This window comes from Dryobates pubescens, chromosome 3 (assembly GCF_014839835.1).
Source record: "Dryobates pubescens isolate bDryPub1 chromosome 3, bDryPub1.pri, whole genome shotgun sequence".
Lineage (NCBI taxonomy): Eukaryota > Metazoa > Chordata > Aves > Piciformes > Picidae > Dryobates > Dryobates pubescens.
The window spans coordinates 20748682-20763421 of NC_071614.1; the positions used below are offsets into that span (position 1 = coordinate 20748682).

At 45.4% G+C, this 14740-nt stretch overlaps 1 protein-coding gene across 1 annotated transcript in view; it reads left to right on the forward strand.

Moving 5' to 3' along the window:
- The window catches only part of RP1L1 (RP1 like 1), a 52920-nt gene that overhangs the window by 10500 nt on the left and 27680 nt on the right, over positions 1-14740 (forward strand). Inside the window, exons 3-4 of the mRNA XM_054180152.1 lie at positions 8173-8338; positions 11193-14021. Coding sequence (XP_054036127.1) covers positions 8173-8338; positions 11193-14021 — 2995 coding nt within the window. The remainder of the gene's footprint in view (positions 1-8172; positions 8339-11192; positions 14022-14740) is intronic.

A 14740-nucleotide genomic window follows, 5' to 3' on the forward strand; every position in this document is an offset into this window, starting at 1 on the left:
TGTGGCCAGCAGGTTGAGGCAAGGGATTCTGTCTCTCTGCTGTTGTCTGGTGGAGACTCAACCTGCAGGGCTGTGCCCAGGTCTGGGGTACTCAGCACAGGAGTGGGTCCACAGGAGGCCACAAAAATGCTCAGAGGGCAGGAACACCTTTGCTGTGAAGCCAGGATGAGAGAGCTGGGGTTGCTCAGCTTGGGAAAGAAAAGGCTCTAAGGACACCTTATTGTGGCCTTAGATGTGATTAAAGTGATTAAAGGAGGTCCACAAGAAAGATAGGGACAGCTGTTTCTAGAAGGGCGTGTTGCAACGGGTGATGGTTCTAAACTGAGAGGAGATTTAGACTACATATATGTAAGGAAACACTGAGGGTGTTGGAACACCTACATAGGCTGCTCAGCAAGGTGGTAGATGCCCCATTTCTGGAAACATTCAAGCCCAGGTTGAAGTTTCGGCTCAAGGTGAGGAGAAAGTTCTTCACAGGGAGAGTTGTTAGCCATTGGAATGGGCTGCCCAGGGAGGTGGTGGAGTCACCATCCCTGGAGGTGTTCAAGGGGGGACTGGACGTGGCACTTGGTGCCATGGTTTAGTAGTCATGAGGTGTTGGGTGACAGGTTGGACTTGATGATCTTTGAGGTCTTTTCCAACCTTATTGATTCTACGATTCTGTGAAGGGAAGATCGGAGAAGTGACATGAGGCTGGTGAGAGGTCTCAAGCACAAGCCTTATGAGGAGAGGCTGAGGGAGCTGGTGTTGCTTAGCCTGGAGAAGAGGAGGCTCAGAGGAGACCTTCTTGCTGTCTACAGCTACCTGAAGGGAGGTTGTAGCCAGGTGGAGGTTGGTCTCTTCTCCCAGGCACCCAGCACCAGAACAAGAGGACAAAGTCTCAAACTGCTCCAGGGGAGGTTTAGGCTCAAGGTGAGAAGAAAGTTCTTCACAGAAAGAGTAATTGGCCATTGCAATGTGCTGCCCAGGAAGGTGGTGGACTCTGTGTCCCAGGAGGTGTTCAGAAAAGGATTGGATGTGGCACTTGGTGCCATGGTTTATTAGTCATGAGGTGTGGGGTTATAGGTTGGACTTGATGATCTCTGAGGACTTTTCCAACCTTATTGATTCTGTGATTCTGTGAACTGGACTCTGAGCAGCCTGCTGTAGTTGAAAATATTCCTGCTCACTGCAAAGGGTTCAGAGTAGATGGCCTTCCAACCCAAATCACTCTATGATGCTAGGAAAGAAAGAGGATGTTTGGCATTTTCACCAGTTTCTTCTTCCTGAACAGAGAATTCAAAGGATTCTGCTGCACCTCTTAGCAAGCTCTGATTCTCTTTCAACTTGTATTTTTGTGTGAAATAAACTCAGGTGAGAGGAGATACTTTTACTTTCACATTTGTGCTATGAGCTTTGCTGAGAGTGCAACTCTTGGCTCCATAATAAAAGACCTATTCAACCAGAATTGTCAGCTAAATGTCTTTCTCTTTATGTCCTGAGCTCCTGGAGTCTATACACAGTATCCATCATGCTCCATGAAGCACAATGTGTGGATGTTCCTGCTAAGGGCCACCTGCTAAGACCATGGAACAATGCCATATAGATCTATGAGGCTGATCTAGAAGCAACAGGATTTATATACTGAGTCTCAGCTCCTACAGCTAGTTAGGATGCACCTCTCTTGTGATTCCCACTTTCCCTTCTGTCCTGGTTTGACTTAGAACAGAACTTACTCTGTTCAGTGATTTTTACTTAGGCTGGATGTTAGGAGGAAGTTCTTCACAGAAAGAGAGATTGGCCATTGGAATGTGCTGCCCAGGGAGGTGGTGGAGTCACCATCACTGGAAGTGTTTAAGAGGAGAGTGGATGGGGCACTTGGTGCCATGGTTTAGTTGATGAGATAGTGTTGGGTGATAGGTTGGACTCAGTGATCTCAAAGGTCTTTTCCAACCTGGTTAATTCTATTCTATTCTACTTCTCAGCTCAGTATCTTCTCAGTGATGGCACTTCCTGAAGCACAGCTTTGCAGGCAGTGTCTGCTCCTGGCAGTGATAATGGACTGGGCTGCACAAAGGCTCTTGCTTACATTTGCTCCTACGGAGACCAAGGTCACTGCTAAATCTTGTGTGCCACACTGAGGTGCTGCAAAGTAAAAGATGGCACCTGCATGAAAGGAGAAGACAGGACACATGACCCTAAACTGACCAGCAAGGGATTCCATTCCATGGATGTCATATTCACTATAAAGATGAGGGATCATGAGGGGTCAAGCTCTCATCTTAAATGGTCAGCATCCTAGGAGGACTCTATGTTCTGCATTTGATCCCAGTCTGTGTGTTTCTGGATCCAGTTCCCATCTGCTTCTTGGTCACAGAATCACCAAGGTTGGAAGAGACCTCAAAGATCATCAAGTCCAGGTCCAGACTAGGACTTCCCCACTGCCTGTTTACAGCATCCTCAGTGGTGAAGGTGACCTAATTGCCATCAAGGGGTTTGGTTCCATATTGAGTTTGTATTTATTTCTATATATTTCATTTTATTGTTGTTATTATGTTCACTAAAGCTCTTTTAGTTTTCTTTTCCAGCCATAAATCTCTCTCAATTATTTCCTTTCTCTTCCCCTTTGGGAAGAGAGCTTCTGTCATTCATCTAGTGGCCATCCCAAGCTTAACCCTTGGCATGCTCACAGCTTCCAGCTGGAGCAGCTTTTCGTCCATGATGTGGATAATTTCCATATAAAATCAATAAGTTTTGAGATCTTCTGGTTAGGGGGAATAGCTTGAACTCATGAGCCATATCCTTCCCACTGTCTGAGTCACCAAGAGGTGACAAAATGCTTAACATTTTTCACGAGTTGTCAAGTTTTAAGCTAATCCTCCCCTCAGAAAGGATAAGGGCAGATGCTTGGGGTGGGGTGGATGCTAGTCTGACTCATCATTTTCAAATGCTGATGTTGGATGGACCAGATTTAATGAACCTGGTGCAGAGGAGCCGGTGATGGACTCTGATTTCAACAAGGAATTGCATTGTGACAGGAGGTGGGAAATATCAGCAGCAAATACTGTCTGAGAAAAGCTTTCCTCTCAGCTACATTGAAGTTTGCACCCTTAGCAGCAATTGTCTGCTCCTCTGGCTGATTCACAGCTAGAACATCTCAGACTTCATTTTGAGCTGACATAGTGCTTAGGTAGGGAAAAGGCAAAAAAACCCTGGCATATTAATTTGGTGCTATGTTTGGACCTCCCCAACTCAATTCAGCACTTAGTAGAGACCTTAGGAAGGCTTCCATAGTCTTCATCCTCCATGGAGGCAGTAACCCTAGCACCTCTCATATGATCCTAGCAGCCTGTCTTCCAAACTGAACCAAGACATATATCATTTTTCTTCCCCTTTTAGCCCTCTTCACCTGTGCCTCAAAAACTTTTCTGTTTTATTAATGCATTTTTCTTTGCAGTCTTTCCTCTCCCCCCCCACCCTTTTCTCCATGTGGGGTGTTTCTCTTCACACAGAATCACAGAATTAACCAGGTTGGAAAAGAGCTTAAAGATCATCAAGTCCAACCTATCACTCAACACCATCTCATCAACTAAACCATGGCACTAAGTGCCTCATCCAGTCTCTTTTTAACCACTTCCAGTGATGGTGACTCCACCACCTCCCTGGGCAGCACATTCCTGTGGCAAATCACTCTTTCTGTGAAGAACTTCCCCTGGTGCAGCTTGGGACTGTGTCCTCTTGTTCTGGTGCTGGTTGCCTGGAAGAAGAGACCAACCCCCCACCTGGTTACAACCTCCCTTCAGGTAGTTGGAGACAGCAAGAAGGTCTCCCCTGAGCCTCCTCTTCTCCAGGCTAAACAACCCCAGCTCCCTCAGCCTCTCCTTACAGGGCTGTCCTCCAAACCCCTCCCCAGCTTTGTTGCCCTTCTCTGGACACATTCCAGCAATTCAACATCTTTCCTAAACTGAGGGGCCCAGAACTGGACACAGGACTTAAGGTGTGGCCTAACCAGTGCTGAGTACAGGGCACAATGACCTCCCTGCTCCTGCTGGCCACACTGTTCCTGATACAGACCAGGATGCCATTGGCCTTCTTGGTTACCTGGGCACACTGCTGGCTCGTGTTCAGCCTACTGTCAACCAGCTCCCCCAGGTCCCTTTCTGCCTGGCTGCTCTCCAGCCACTCTGACCCCAGCCTGTAGCACTGCATGAGGTTGTTGTGGCCAATGTGTAGAATAGTTTGAACCATCATCCCTAGTCCTATCCAAACAGGCTCTGCTAAAAAGTCTGTCCCCATCTTTCTTATAGCCCCTCCTTAAAATATTTAAAGGTCCCAGTAAGGTCTCTCCAGAGCCTCTCTTTTCCAGCAACCCCAACTCTCTCAGCCTGTCCTCAGAGCAGAGGTGTTCCAGCCCTCTCTAATTTTTGTGGCCTTCTCTGGAACCGCTCCTGCAGGTCCACATCTTGTGCAACACTTTGGAAGTGTTGGTGTGGCAGATCATCTCATATTGCTGCATTTCAGCATGGGGAGCAAAGGACTGGCCCATCTTCCTATGATACAAGCATCAAATAAAAGTAGCATTGTGTAACACATGTTCAGCAGCTTACCTGCTATTGCAGCAGCCTAGGACACTGGCATGAGAAAGCTGAAGTCCTCAACATTTTTGCCTCCACCTTCACTGGCAACTTCTCTCATCACTCCTCTTGAGCTGAAGGGCCACAAGATCTACAAGAAAACCGGGGAGGAACTGTATCCATAGGCATGTAGCAGTAGGACAAGGGGTGATGCTTTTAGACTAGAAAAGGGTAGATTTAGACTGGACATTAGGAAGAAGCTCTTTACTATGAGAGTGGTGCAACACTGGAACAGGATGTCCAGGGAGTTGATGGAGATCCCATCCCTGGAGACGTTCAAGGTCAGGTTTGAGTGAGCTCTGAGCAACCTGATCTATTTGGGGATGTCTCTGTGCTTATTTCATGGGGGTTGGACTAGATGACCTTTCAAGACCCCTTCCAACCCAGACCATTCTATGATTCAATGATTCAATGACCTGTCCTGCTTCCTGCCTGCAGATTTTGGGATCTTATGTTTGATTTGGTGTGTGAGAGACCATGTGAGTTTAGGTTTGCTGCAGGACATGGAAGAAATGCTGCATACACTTCTTCTGGACTAATTTGGGTGCTACAAGTTTACAGAGGATTAGATCCAATTCTATGCAATAGTTCACGACTTTAGTTCAATATTAGCTCTTGTTCTGTGTTCCTTCTGATGTGACAGGGAGATCCTTCTGGCTGCTCATCAAATACACACCCATGTAACCTCCACCAGCTTCTCCACAGATCTGAGAAGGGGTGTTCCACTGTGGTAGGGTGTGGAGGATGTTGTCCATGATGATACTAGAGAAAGTGAGGTCAAGTAATATACTTTCTTATGCCTTCCTCTCTTTTCTCCCTCTAATTTGTTAATATGTATGTGGGCACGGAGTGGCAACACCCCATGATTCATCTTCTGACCAACAGATTAGCATAGCTTTAAAAAAACCACTCCCCAAAAGAACAACTCTCTAATTCCTCTCGTGCAAAGCCTGGGAGAAGGAAGGGCAAATGGGTTCCCTGCATGAAGAAAACACAAAATTTATCATTATCAAACCTAGGTTCCCCAGTTTGGGGCCTGGATCCTCCTGGATTACATGTAGTACAACTACAAAACAAAATACAGGGCACTCCAAAGAGTTGTAAATCTGAGTGAAAGACAAAAGGGAAGAGATGAAAGAGCAGAAGGAAATGAGGCAATTAGTCAGCTTGATAGGCAATGAACTCAGCCCCTTCACTTTTCCTTCAACATGTCTGTTACAAGTTTTTCCTGTTTCTCTCTTGCATCTCTGCACGTCTTTGGAAGGTGGATTAGCTTACAGACTGAGCTGTGTCTTGCCTTATTTCCCCATTCTATGTTTCCCTCTCTAAATCTCAGATGTTATTGGTTGGCAAGAAGCCAGCAGATTAAAACTAAGAGGTATCTCCTACATTTTACTTTAATCAGAAACTGGTATCTATATTCAGCTTCTGAGGTGCATAGGTGCTTACACAGAATCATAGAACCAACAAGCTTGGAAAAGACCTCAAAGATCATCAAGTCCAACCTGTCACCACGGACCTCATGACTACTAGGCCATGACACCAAGTGCCACATCCAGTCCCCTCTTGAACACCTCCAGGGATGGTGACTCCACCACCTCCCTGGGCAGCACATTCCAATGGCTAACAACTCTCTCTGGGAAGAACTTTCTCCTCACCTCCAGCCTAAACCTCCCCTGGTGCAGCCTGAGACTGTGTCCTCTTGTTCTGGTGCTGGTTGCCTGGGAGAAGAGAACAACCCTCTCCTGGCTACAGCCTCCTTTCAGGTAGTTGTAGACAGCAATGTGGTCTCCTCTGAGCCTCCTCTTCTCCAGGCTAAGCAACCCCATCTCCCTCAGCCTCTCCTCACAGGGCTGTGCTCAAGGCCTCTCCCCAGCCTCATTGCCCTTCTCTGCAAATGTTCAAGAGTCTCATAGGTTCCTTCTTCTTTGGGAAGAGCCCTAAGCAGCATGTTCCCTACAACAGATTCCTTATTTTATGGATGTTGTGTTTGGCTGATGACAGAGAGGACAGAGTCTCAAGCTGTGCCAGGGGAGGTTTAGGCTGGATGTTATGAAAAAATTCTTCACAGAAAGAGGGACTGGGCATTGGAAAGGGCTGCCCAGGGAGGTGGTGGAGTCACCATCCTTGGAAGTGCTTAAAAAAAAGACTGGATGAGGCACTTAGTACCATGGCTTAGTTGATTAGATGGTGTTGGGTGCTAGATTGGACTTGATGATCTCTGAGTTTTTTTCCAACCTGGTTAATTCTGTGAGATTCTGTGATTATTGTGCTGCAGTAGCACCTAGAGAATAGAATAGAATAGAATAGAATAGAATAGAATAGAATAGAATAGAATAGAATAGAATAGAATAGAATAGAATAGAATAGACCAGGTTGGAAGAGACCTTCAAGATCATCGTGTCCAACCTATCATCCAACACTACCCAATCAACTAAACCATGGAACCAAGCATCCTGTCAAGCCTCACCCTGAACACCCCCAGCGACGGCGACCCCACCACCTCCTCGGGCAGCCCATTCCAGTGGGCAATCACTTGTCCTTGTTGCGATCACAGCCCCTTTATGGTAGGTAATGTACAGTGAGCTTCATGAAGGCAATCCATCCTCAAATGGATAGCATCCAAACTGAAACAAAAAGAAGACAATTCAGAAGAAAGAAAGCAAGAGAGCCCTCTCATCCCTTTAGAATCCACCAAGTGGTTTACCTGGGAGCTTAACTTCAGTCTTACAAATAAGGGATTGCAAAGATGGAAGAATCCAGGCTGCTTTTTTCTAACCAGTGCTCATCACAAGACTAATTCCTTAGACCTTAGGTAAATGTTGTACTTGGGTACAAGTGACTTTATCCTATATCTACCTCCACTCCTTGCTGCTTACTGCAGCTGACATTTAGGACTTTGTGTGTAATCCAGACACAGTTCATGAGGATGGAGTTGAAAAGCTAGTGTGTAAGCCTGGGTTCTTGTGGATGGAGTGCCTTCACAAGCACAAGTGCCAACACAAGTGTGTGTTGTCCCACATTGTCCAGCATTGAGGCAATACTCCAGCTAATATTGCAGGCAGTATTGGATGTCATATTAGTCACAGTTCTTGTCCCTTCCTGAGTAGAGAAGAAAGACAACTAATGGTCAATCTGGAAAGTAGCATTTACAAAGTTCCATTTACCTGTCCCATAGAGGAATTAGAATAATTAAAGAGAATTCTCTGAAAGGGAAACTGAGAAGCCTCCCATTCCACTCCTTTCCTCACTTCCACATTCATTATGCCTGAATCCTTCCTAGAAGATGTAAAACCCTGTAATAAATGAGGTATCCTCTCCCTTCCCACCCCTTCCTTATCTTAGGACATCTGATTAAAAGAGACCATGAACAGGGTTTGCTAGACCCTGAAGTTCTCCAGAACTGTATTTTCTTGTTTGCATTTGGTTTTGGTTTTGTTTGGTTTGGTTTGGGTTTTTTTCAGGTGACATCTAAAGGTCAGTTGACTCTGGATCTAATAGGTCAAACCCAGTTCTTCACCACTAGCTTGTGATGACCCTCTTGCTCTTCTCTTTCCAGATCGACAGCATGCAGGCTCTGCTTCACTGCCCCAGTGTGCTGGTGTGTGTTGGCCGGGAGCCATTTAAGCCTATATCGATGGAGAATTTGAGGAAACACTCAGTGGAGAAGCTGCCTGATGTAGCTCCTCGTTCCAATGGCAACAATGGCAACACAAACAATGAAAGTAAGAAAAAAAACCTCCTGGGCATGGTGCACGGCCGTCTCTAGGCCAGTGTCCCACAACATGGAGATTGCAGGCAGCTATTGTGCTGCCCCAATGTGCAGACTTCACGTGGAAAATGTACTTCCCTCTCCCTGCCTCCCAGGCCTTTCCATCCTCCCCTTCTTTTTCTCTGGTTTCCTTCTAGGATTTCCTCCCTACACCCTCCAGTTTTTCTTTTACATGTTCCCCATGTCTGGCTAACTTCCCTTCCTCTTTCATATCTCTGTATCTCCTTTTCCTTCCATAACTCCCTCCTTTCCTGTGTCTGCCTCTGAGACTCTTCAAACCCTTGAGATTTCCCACGAGTCCTCCATTCCCTTGTCTGTCTGTCATATAATGTCCACACTTTGCCATTTTCCTGCACTTGGACCAGACAATAATCTCATTTTGTCAGCAGGAGACTCAGTTATATTTTTTCTAATGACTTATAGCTTCTCAGGATGTGAAGGGCATTTCAAACTCTAGACAACTAACAGCTACCTGCAGTGCAGCCCTTTGGAGAAAAACACAAACCTGTTCTTATGGAAAAGTTATGTTCAGGAATCATAGAATTAGAAAATCATTTTGGTTGGAAAAGACCTTCGAGGTCATCAAGTCCAACCATTAACCCAGCACTGCCAGGTCACCATTAAACCATGTCCCTAAGTTCCACATCTACAAGGAAAAAGTGTGTTATGGGTTATTCAGGATGGTGTTTCTTAGGTACTTAGAATCATAGAATTGTCAGGATTGGAAGGGACCTCAAGGATCAGCCAGTTCCAACCCCCCTGCCATGGGCAGGGACGCCTCACACTACATCAGGTTGCTCACAGCCACATCCAACCTGGCCTTAAAAACCTCCAGGCATGAGGCTTCCACCACCTCCCTGGGCAACCTGTGCCAGTGTCTCACCACCCTCATGGGGAAGAACTTCTTCCTAACATCCAATCTGAATCTACCCATTTCTAGTTTTGTTCCATTCCCCCCCAGTCCTATTACCTGACACCCTCAAAAGTCCCTCCCGAGCTTTCTTGTAGCCCCCTTCAGATACTGGAAGGCCACAATAAGGTCTCCTCAGAGCCTTCTCTTCTCCAGACTGAACAGCCCCAATTCTCTCAGTCTGTCCTTGTAGGAGAGGTGCTCCAGCCCTCTGATCACCATGAGTTATCTTAATGCCACAGGTAATTAAAGCAGCAATTAAAGCAGCCTGTGGAAAGAAACATCCCATTTCCAGAGGAAAGTTTCCCTAATCTTTATTAGGGATTTATTTTTAAGTGAAATGAAGTGGAGGTGCAACTGTTTGTCTCCATTTTCAATACCAGAAGCCAGGGAAGATTCATTTGTGTTTTGACAACTAGTTGTAGACACTTAAGGACAGAGGCATCTCATTCTCACTGTCTGAGGCTTAACAAATTGAAGGAAGCAACAGGAATAAACTGAAGATTTGTCCATCAAGAGACTGAGAAAAATACATCAGGTCAAATGAATAAGGATGCCTAGACAGAAGCTATTTCATGTGTTATTGATCTTGATTGGTGTGTTCCCTTGTGCAACACTTGCTTCCTAAAATGTCCTCCATTCAACCATATATCCATGAGCCTAAAGAGGCACATGGTTTTCTGGATGTCTAAAAGTAAACCTTGAACAAACACATGCATCAGAAACAAGACAGATGCATATAGTTTGAGGCAGCATGACAGCAACATGCTCTGCTTGAAACAAAGGGTCAAGGACCTCAATAAATCTATGCAGATTGCTGCGCTGGGCCATCGAGCTGTGCTTTGGATTACAATTCTTAACATTTCCTTTCTACCACTGATTTCCTCTAACTACCACAATTTCTCTTGGTAACTATCACCAGCTTACAATTCCTTTTGCATTCCTCATTTATGTTCTAATAAACATTATGGTCTATAATGCCAAAAGACATGTCAATGTGGTGCTGAGGGACATGGTTTACAGAATCACAGAATGTTAGAAGTTGGAAGGGACCTCCAGAGATGAAGTCCAACTCCCCTGCCAAAAGCATCTGGAACACTTCCATGTGGGTTTTGAAAGTCTCCAGAGAAGGAGACTCCACAACCTCTCTGGGCAGCCTGTTCCAGTGCTCCATCACCCTCACTGTAAAAAAGTTTCTCCTCATGTTGAGGTGAAATCTTCTATGTTCAAGTTTGTGTCTATCCTTCCTTGTCTTATTACTACACATCACCAAAAAGAGCTTGGCCCTCTCCACTTGACACCCACCCCTCAGATATTTGTAGACATTGATCAGATCCCTGCTCTGTCTTCTCTTCTCCAGACTAAACAGCCCCAGGGCTCTCAGTCACTCTTCATTCAATTTAGGTTAAAAAATGTAATGAAGTTAAGGTATAGAAGATGTCAATATAGACTATTCAACCAAAATATTCAACAGACCATTCAACGTGGAGCAGGCTGCCCAGGGGGGTTGTGGAGTCTCCCTCTCTGGAGATATTCATAACCCGCCTGGATGCATTCCTATGTGATCTACTCTAGGTGATCTTGGTGGGGGGGCTTGGACTAGATGATCTTTTGAGGTCCCTTCCACCCCTTAACATTCTGTGATCCTGTGAAAATCATTCATTTGTGGCCATCACTTCATGAAAGGCAGCTTTTCAAATGATTCAAATGGGCATAGTCAAGCTTTAATGGACTAACATCAGTATTGAGTACTTTGAACGTTTGATCTGTACGGAGTCATTTGAGCATTTGATCTGTATTTAGTCATTTGAGTGTTTGATCTGTCTATTTTTAATCATCTTTATACAAGTTCACATTTCTCTCTATCTTTCTTTTCTTTCCTTATTTCAAACTCCAGTGGACTTCGGCCTGAAAGCCAGAAAAAGTGTTATCCATCCACGGTCAGCATCAAGCAATAGGTCGATGAGATTTTCTTTGTCATCAGAAAAGTCGTTCCCTAACTGCCTTGCTGCCTCACCAGATAATGGTGCACCTTTCTCAAATAATTTCTCACATTCAAAGCCTGGGGACCTTGTCCACTCCTTGGTCAATGACGACATAGAAAAACGGGTGCACGTGAACAAGGACGGCAGCCTGTCTGTGGAGATGAAAGTCCGCTTCCGCTTGCTCAACGATGAGACTTTGCAGTGGTCCACCCAGATCAAAAAGTCCAATCTGATGAACCAGATGCCTTGTGAAGAGTCAGGGGTAGAGGAGGACAGTGCAATAGACCCCATACAGAAGATGAACCCAGAAGCCAGCTCAGAGGCGGATGAGTCGCTGTATCCCTGCGATATCGATTCTTACATGTCAAAGCTTGAGGAATCGGAATGCGACGAGGCTCATTGTCACAGCTGTGGAAAGAAACACCAGGACTATGACATTTGGAAGAACCCCATGCACACAGCCCAGAGGGGAGAGCCTGCTGTACGAAGCACTTGGCACACACGGTCCTCGTGCTCCAGCACATCCTCCCGCAGGAGAGTAGTCCATAAAAAAATGGCTTCTGTGGATAGCCTCCGCACCACATCCAGTGGGGAATTCTCTGAGCACATTGTGCAAGAGTGCTCATCCTACTCAGAGACTATAGAGAACAGAGTGGCATATAGATCCATTAAAAGGTGTATGTGTCGAAGTGATTTGTCTACAGGTGCTTCCAATGGAGAGGACCAGCAGGAAAACACTCGGACAAGCACGAGCAATAGTCAGAGACATTCATCCTTGGGTTTAATGTCACATTCAAGCTGTGAAAACAACCTGGATACTAAAGATGCCCCTGAAGACCATGGGGCCAGCAAAACCAATTCTCAGATTGGAGAAGAAAATTGTTTTGAAGTTTCCTCTGTGAAATGTTTAAAGGATGATGCAGAAGAAGTTGAAAGCAGCAGAGTTGGGAGTGTCATGTCTAGGTCATCTCTGCAGTCCAGGCAGAGCAAGAAGAATATAGGTGAGGAAACAAGTAGTGTGGGTAGGAGTATGTCCTCCTCAAGCCTTCAGAGGGCAAATCAAGAAGATAACACTAAGTGCTCCACTCCTGCCAACAGTGTGCACAGCAAATCCAGTAACTGTTCCACACCAAGAGCAAAAAGTGAACAGGATGACCACTCTGATGACAACGCAGTGATCTCCTCCTTCTCCAGTGAGTCCAACCCTAAGAAACAGGGTGAAGAGGTTGAAGTAGAACAAGAAGAAAGCGAAATCAATGAATTCAGCTCAGTGTCAGCAAAAACAAAGCCCAGTCAGTCAGTTAAAGATGAGAGCAGTGACGGTGAACAGTGCTCCACACAAGGCACCTCCCATTCCAGAGCTAGTGACAGGAACAACAAGAAAAGTGACAGCGATGAGAATGCTGTGTGCAATGTCTCTTGCTCTTCCAGAGGATCCAAAAAGAGTGAACACAGCCATGCTCATTTGGATGCACGGTCTGAAATGTCTGTGTCTTCGCTTGGATCCTCTCCAAACAAAAAGAAGAATTCCCTACATGCAGATGATATGAGATCATGCAGCAGGGCATCTAATTACTCCAAAAGCTCGTGTGGAACCAAGAAAAAATCAATCAGAGACCCCACGTCTCATAACTCAGGATCTTTCCAGTCAAACATTTCATCCACTAGTGAAGCAGAGGCAGCTGCAGGTTTCACTGAGGAGAAAAGCTCAAAAAGCACCACCAATGGCTACAGCGAATCTTCAAGAAGCTCAAAGAAGAGAAGCCATAGAGAAGAAAATAGCAGGCCATCATCCCTCTGCTCAGGTGCTTCACGTTCTATTGGAAAAGCTAGAGAGGGGGATTCCAAGATTAATTCAGAGAATCCTTCTTCAAGACAGGGAAGTATGAGTGAGAGTGTGTGTTCAAAATGTGACCCGGCAGCTGAGAGTGGGATTAGGAATGGAAATTCTGCAAGTGTCTCTTCAAGAGTGTCTTCAAAGTCAGAAATAAAGGATCATTGCTTATTGACACAGATGTCCCAGGAAAGCAGTGACAGGTGCTCACAGTCAAACATGTCTCAATCTTCAAAATCAAGGCAGATAAAAACTAGAAACCTTCGTGTGAGGATGTCAAACTCCAGCCGGGCATCGTTGTCTGAGACTTTGTCAGTTCGCAGCTTGCATTGCCCTGCCCCACCAAAAGCCAAGCCAAAGAGCAAAAAATTACCTTCAGCCATGTTGAAGAACTCCTCTGTCAGCAGCATAGGTAGTGAGTCAGTGCTGACCACAGAGAAAGAGCCAAAAAAAATTTCAGAAACCTCCAAAGCAACTTCCTATGGGTCTAAATCAACTGCAACCAAAACAAATGATCAGAAGAATAAAGAGGCCGAAGATTCTTGCAGTAGGAAAGCGGAGGAAGAGTTAGAAAGCAAGGACATGAAGGAAGAAGAGAGTGAATTAATGCCATCTACTCTACCAAATGCATCTCCAGAAGAGGTTGTGCAAGAATGGTTAAGAAAAATTCCTTCAGAAACCTTGCTTATGAAATATGAAATGGAGGATTATGCAGAAGAGGAATCTGTAGAGGCAACCACTGAGGTATCATGCAGTACAAACACAGAGGGAACCTTAGAGGATAAAAAGGCTGAGAAAAAGAATGTGGAGGAGACTGAAAATGAGGCAAAGGTTGAGGTAGTAAAAGAAATAGCAGAAGAAGCTGAAGAAGAGGTTGAAGAAGGGGACAAAGAAGAGACTGAAAAGGGTGTTGAAGAAGAGGTTGAAGTAGAGGTTGAAGAAGAGACTGAAAAAGGGGTTGAAGAAGAGGCTGAAAAAGGGGTTGAAGAAGAGACTGAAAAAGAGGTTGAAGAAGAGGTTGAAGAAGGGGTTGACGAAGAGACTGAAAAAGGGGTTGAAGAAGAGGTTGAAGAAGAGACTGAAAAAGGGGTTGAAGAAGAGGCTGAAAAAGTGGTTGATGAAGAGACTGAAAAAGGGGTTGAAGAAGAGGTTGAAGAAGAGACTGAAAAAGGGGTTGAAGAAGAGGTTGAAGAAGAGACTGAAAAAGGGATTGAAGAAGAGGCTGAAAAAGGGCCTGAAGAAGAAGTTGAAGTAGGGATTGAAGAGGCTGATAAAGGGGTTGAAGAAGGGCCTGAAGAAGAGACTGAAAAAGGGCCTGAAGAAGAGGCTGAAGGAGGGCCTGATGAAGAGACTGAAGAAGGGCATGAAGAAGAGGCTGAAAAAGGGCCTGAAGAAGAGGCTGAAGAAGGGCCTGAAGAAGAGGCTGAAGGAGGGCCTGAAGAAGAGGCTGAAGGAGGGCCTGAAGAAGAGACTGAAGAAGGGCCTGATGAAGAGACTGAAGAAGGGCATGAAGAAGAGGCTGAAAAAGGGCCTGAAGAAGAAACTGAAAAAGGGCCTGAAGAAGAAACTGAAAAAGGGCCTGAAGAAGAGGCTGAAAAAGGAATTGAAGAAGAGGCTGAAAAAGGA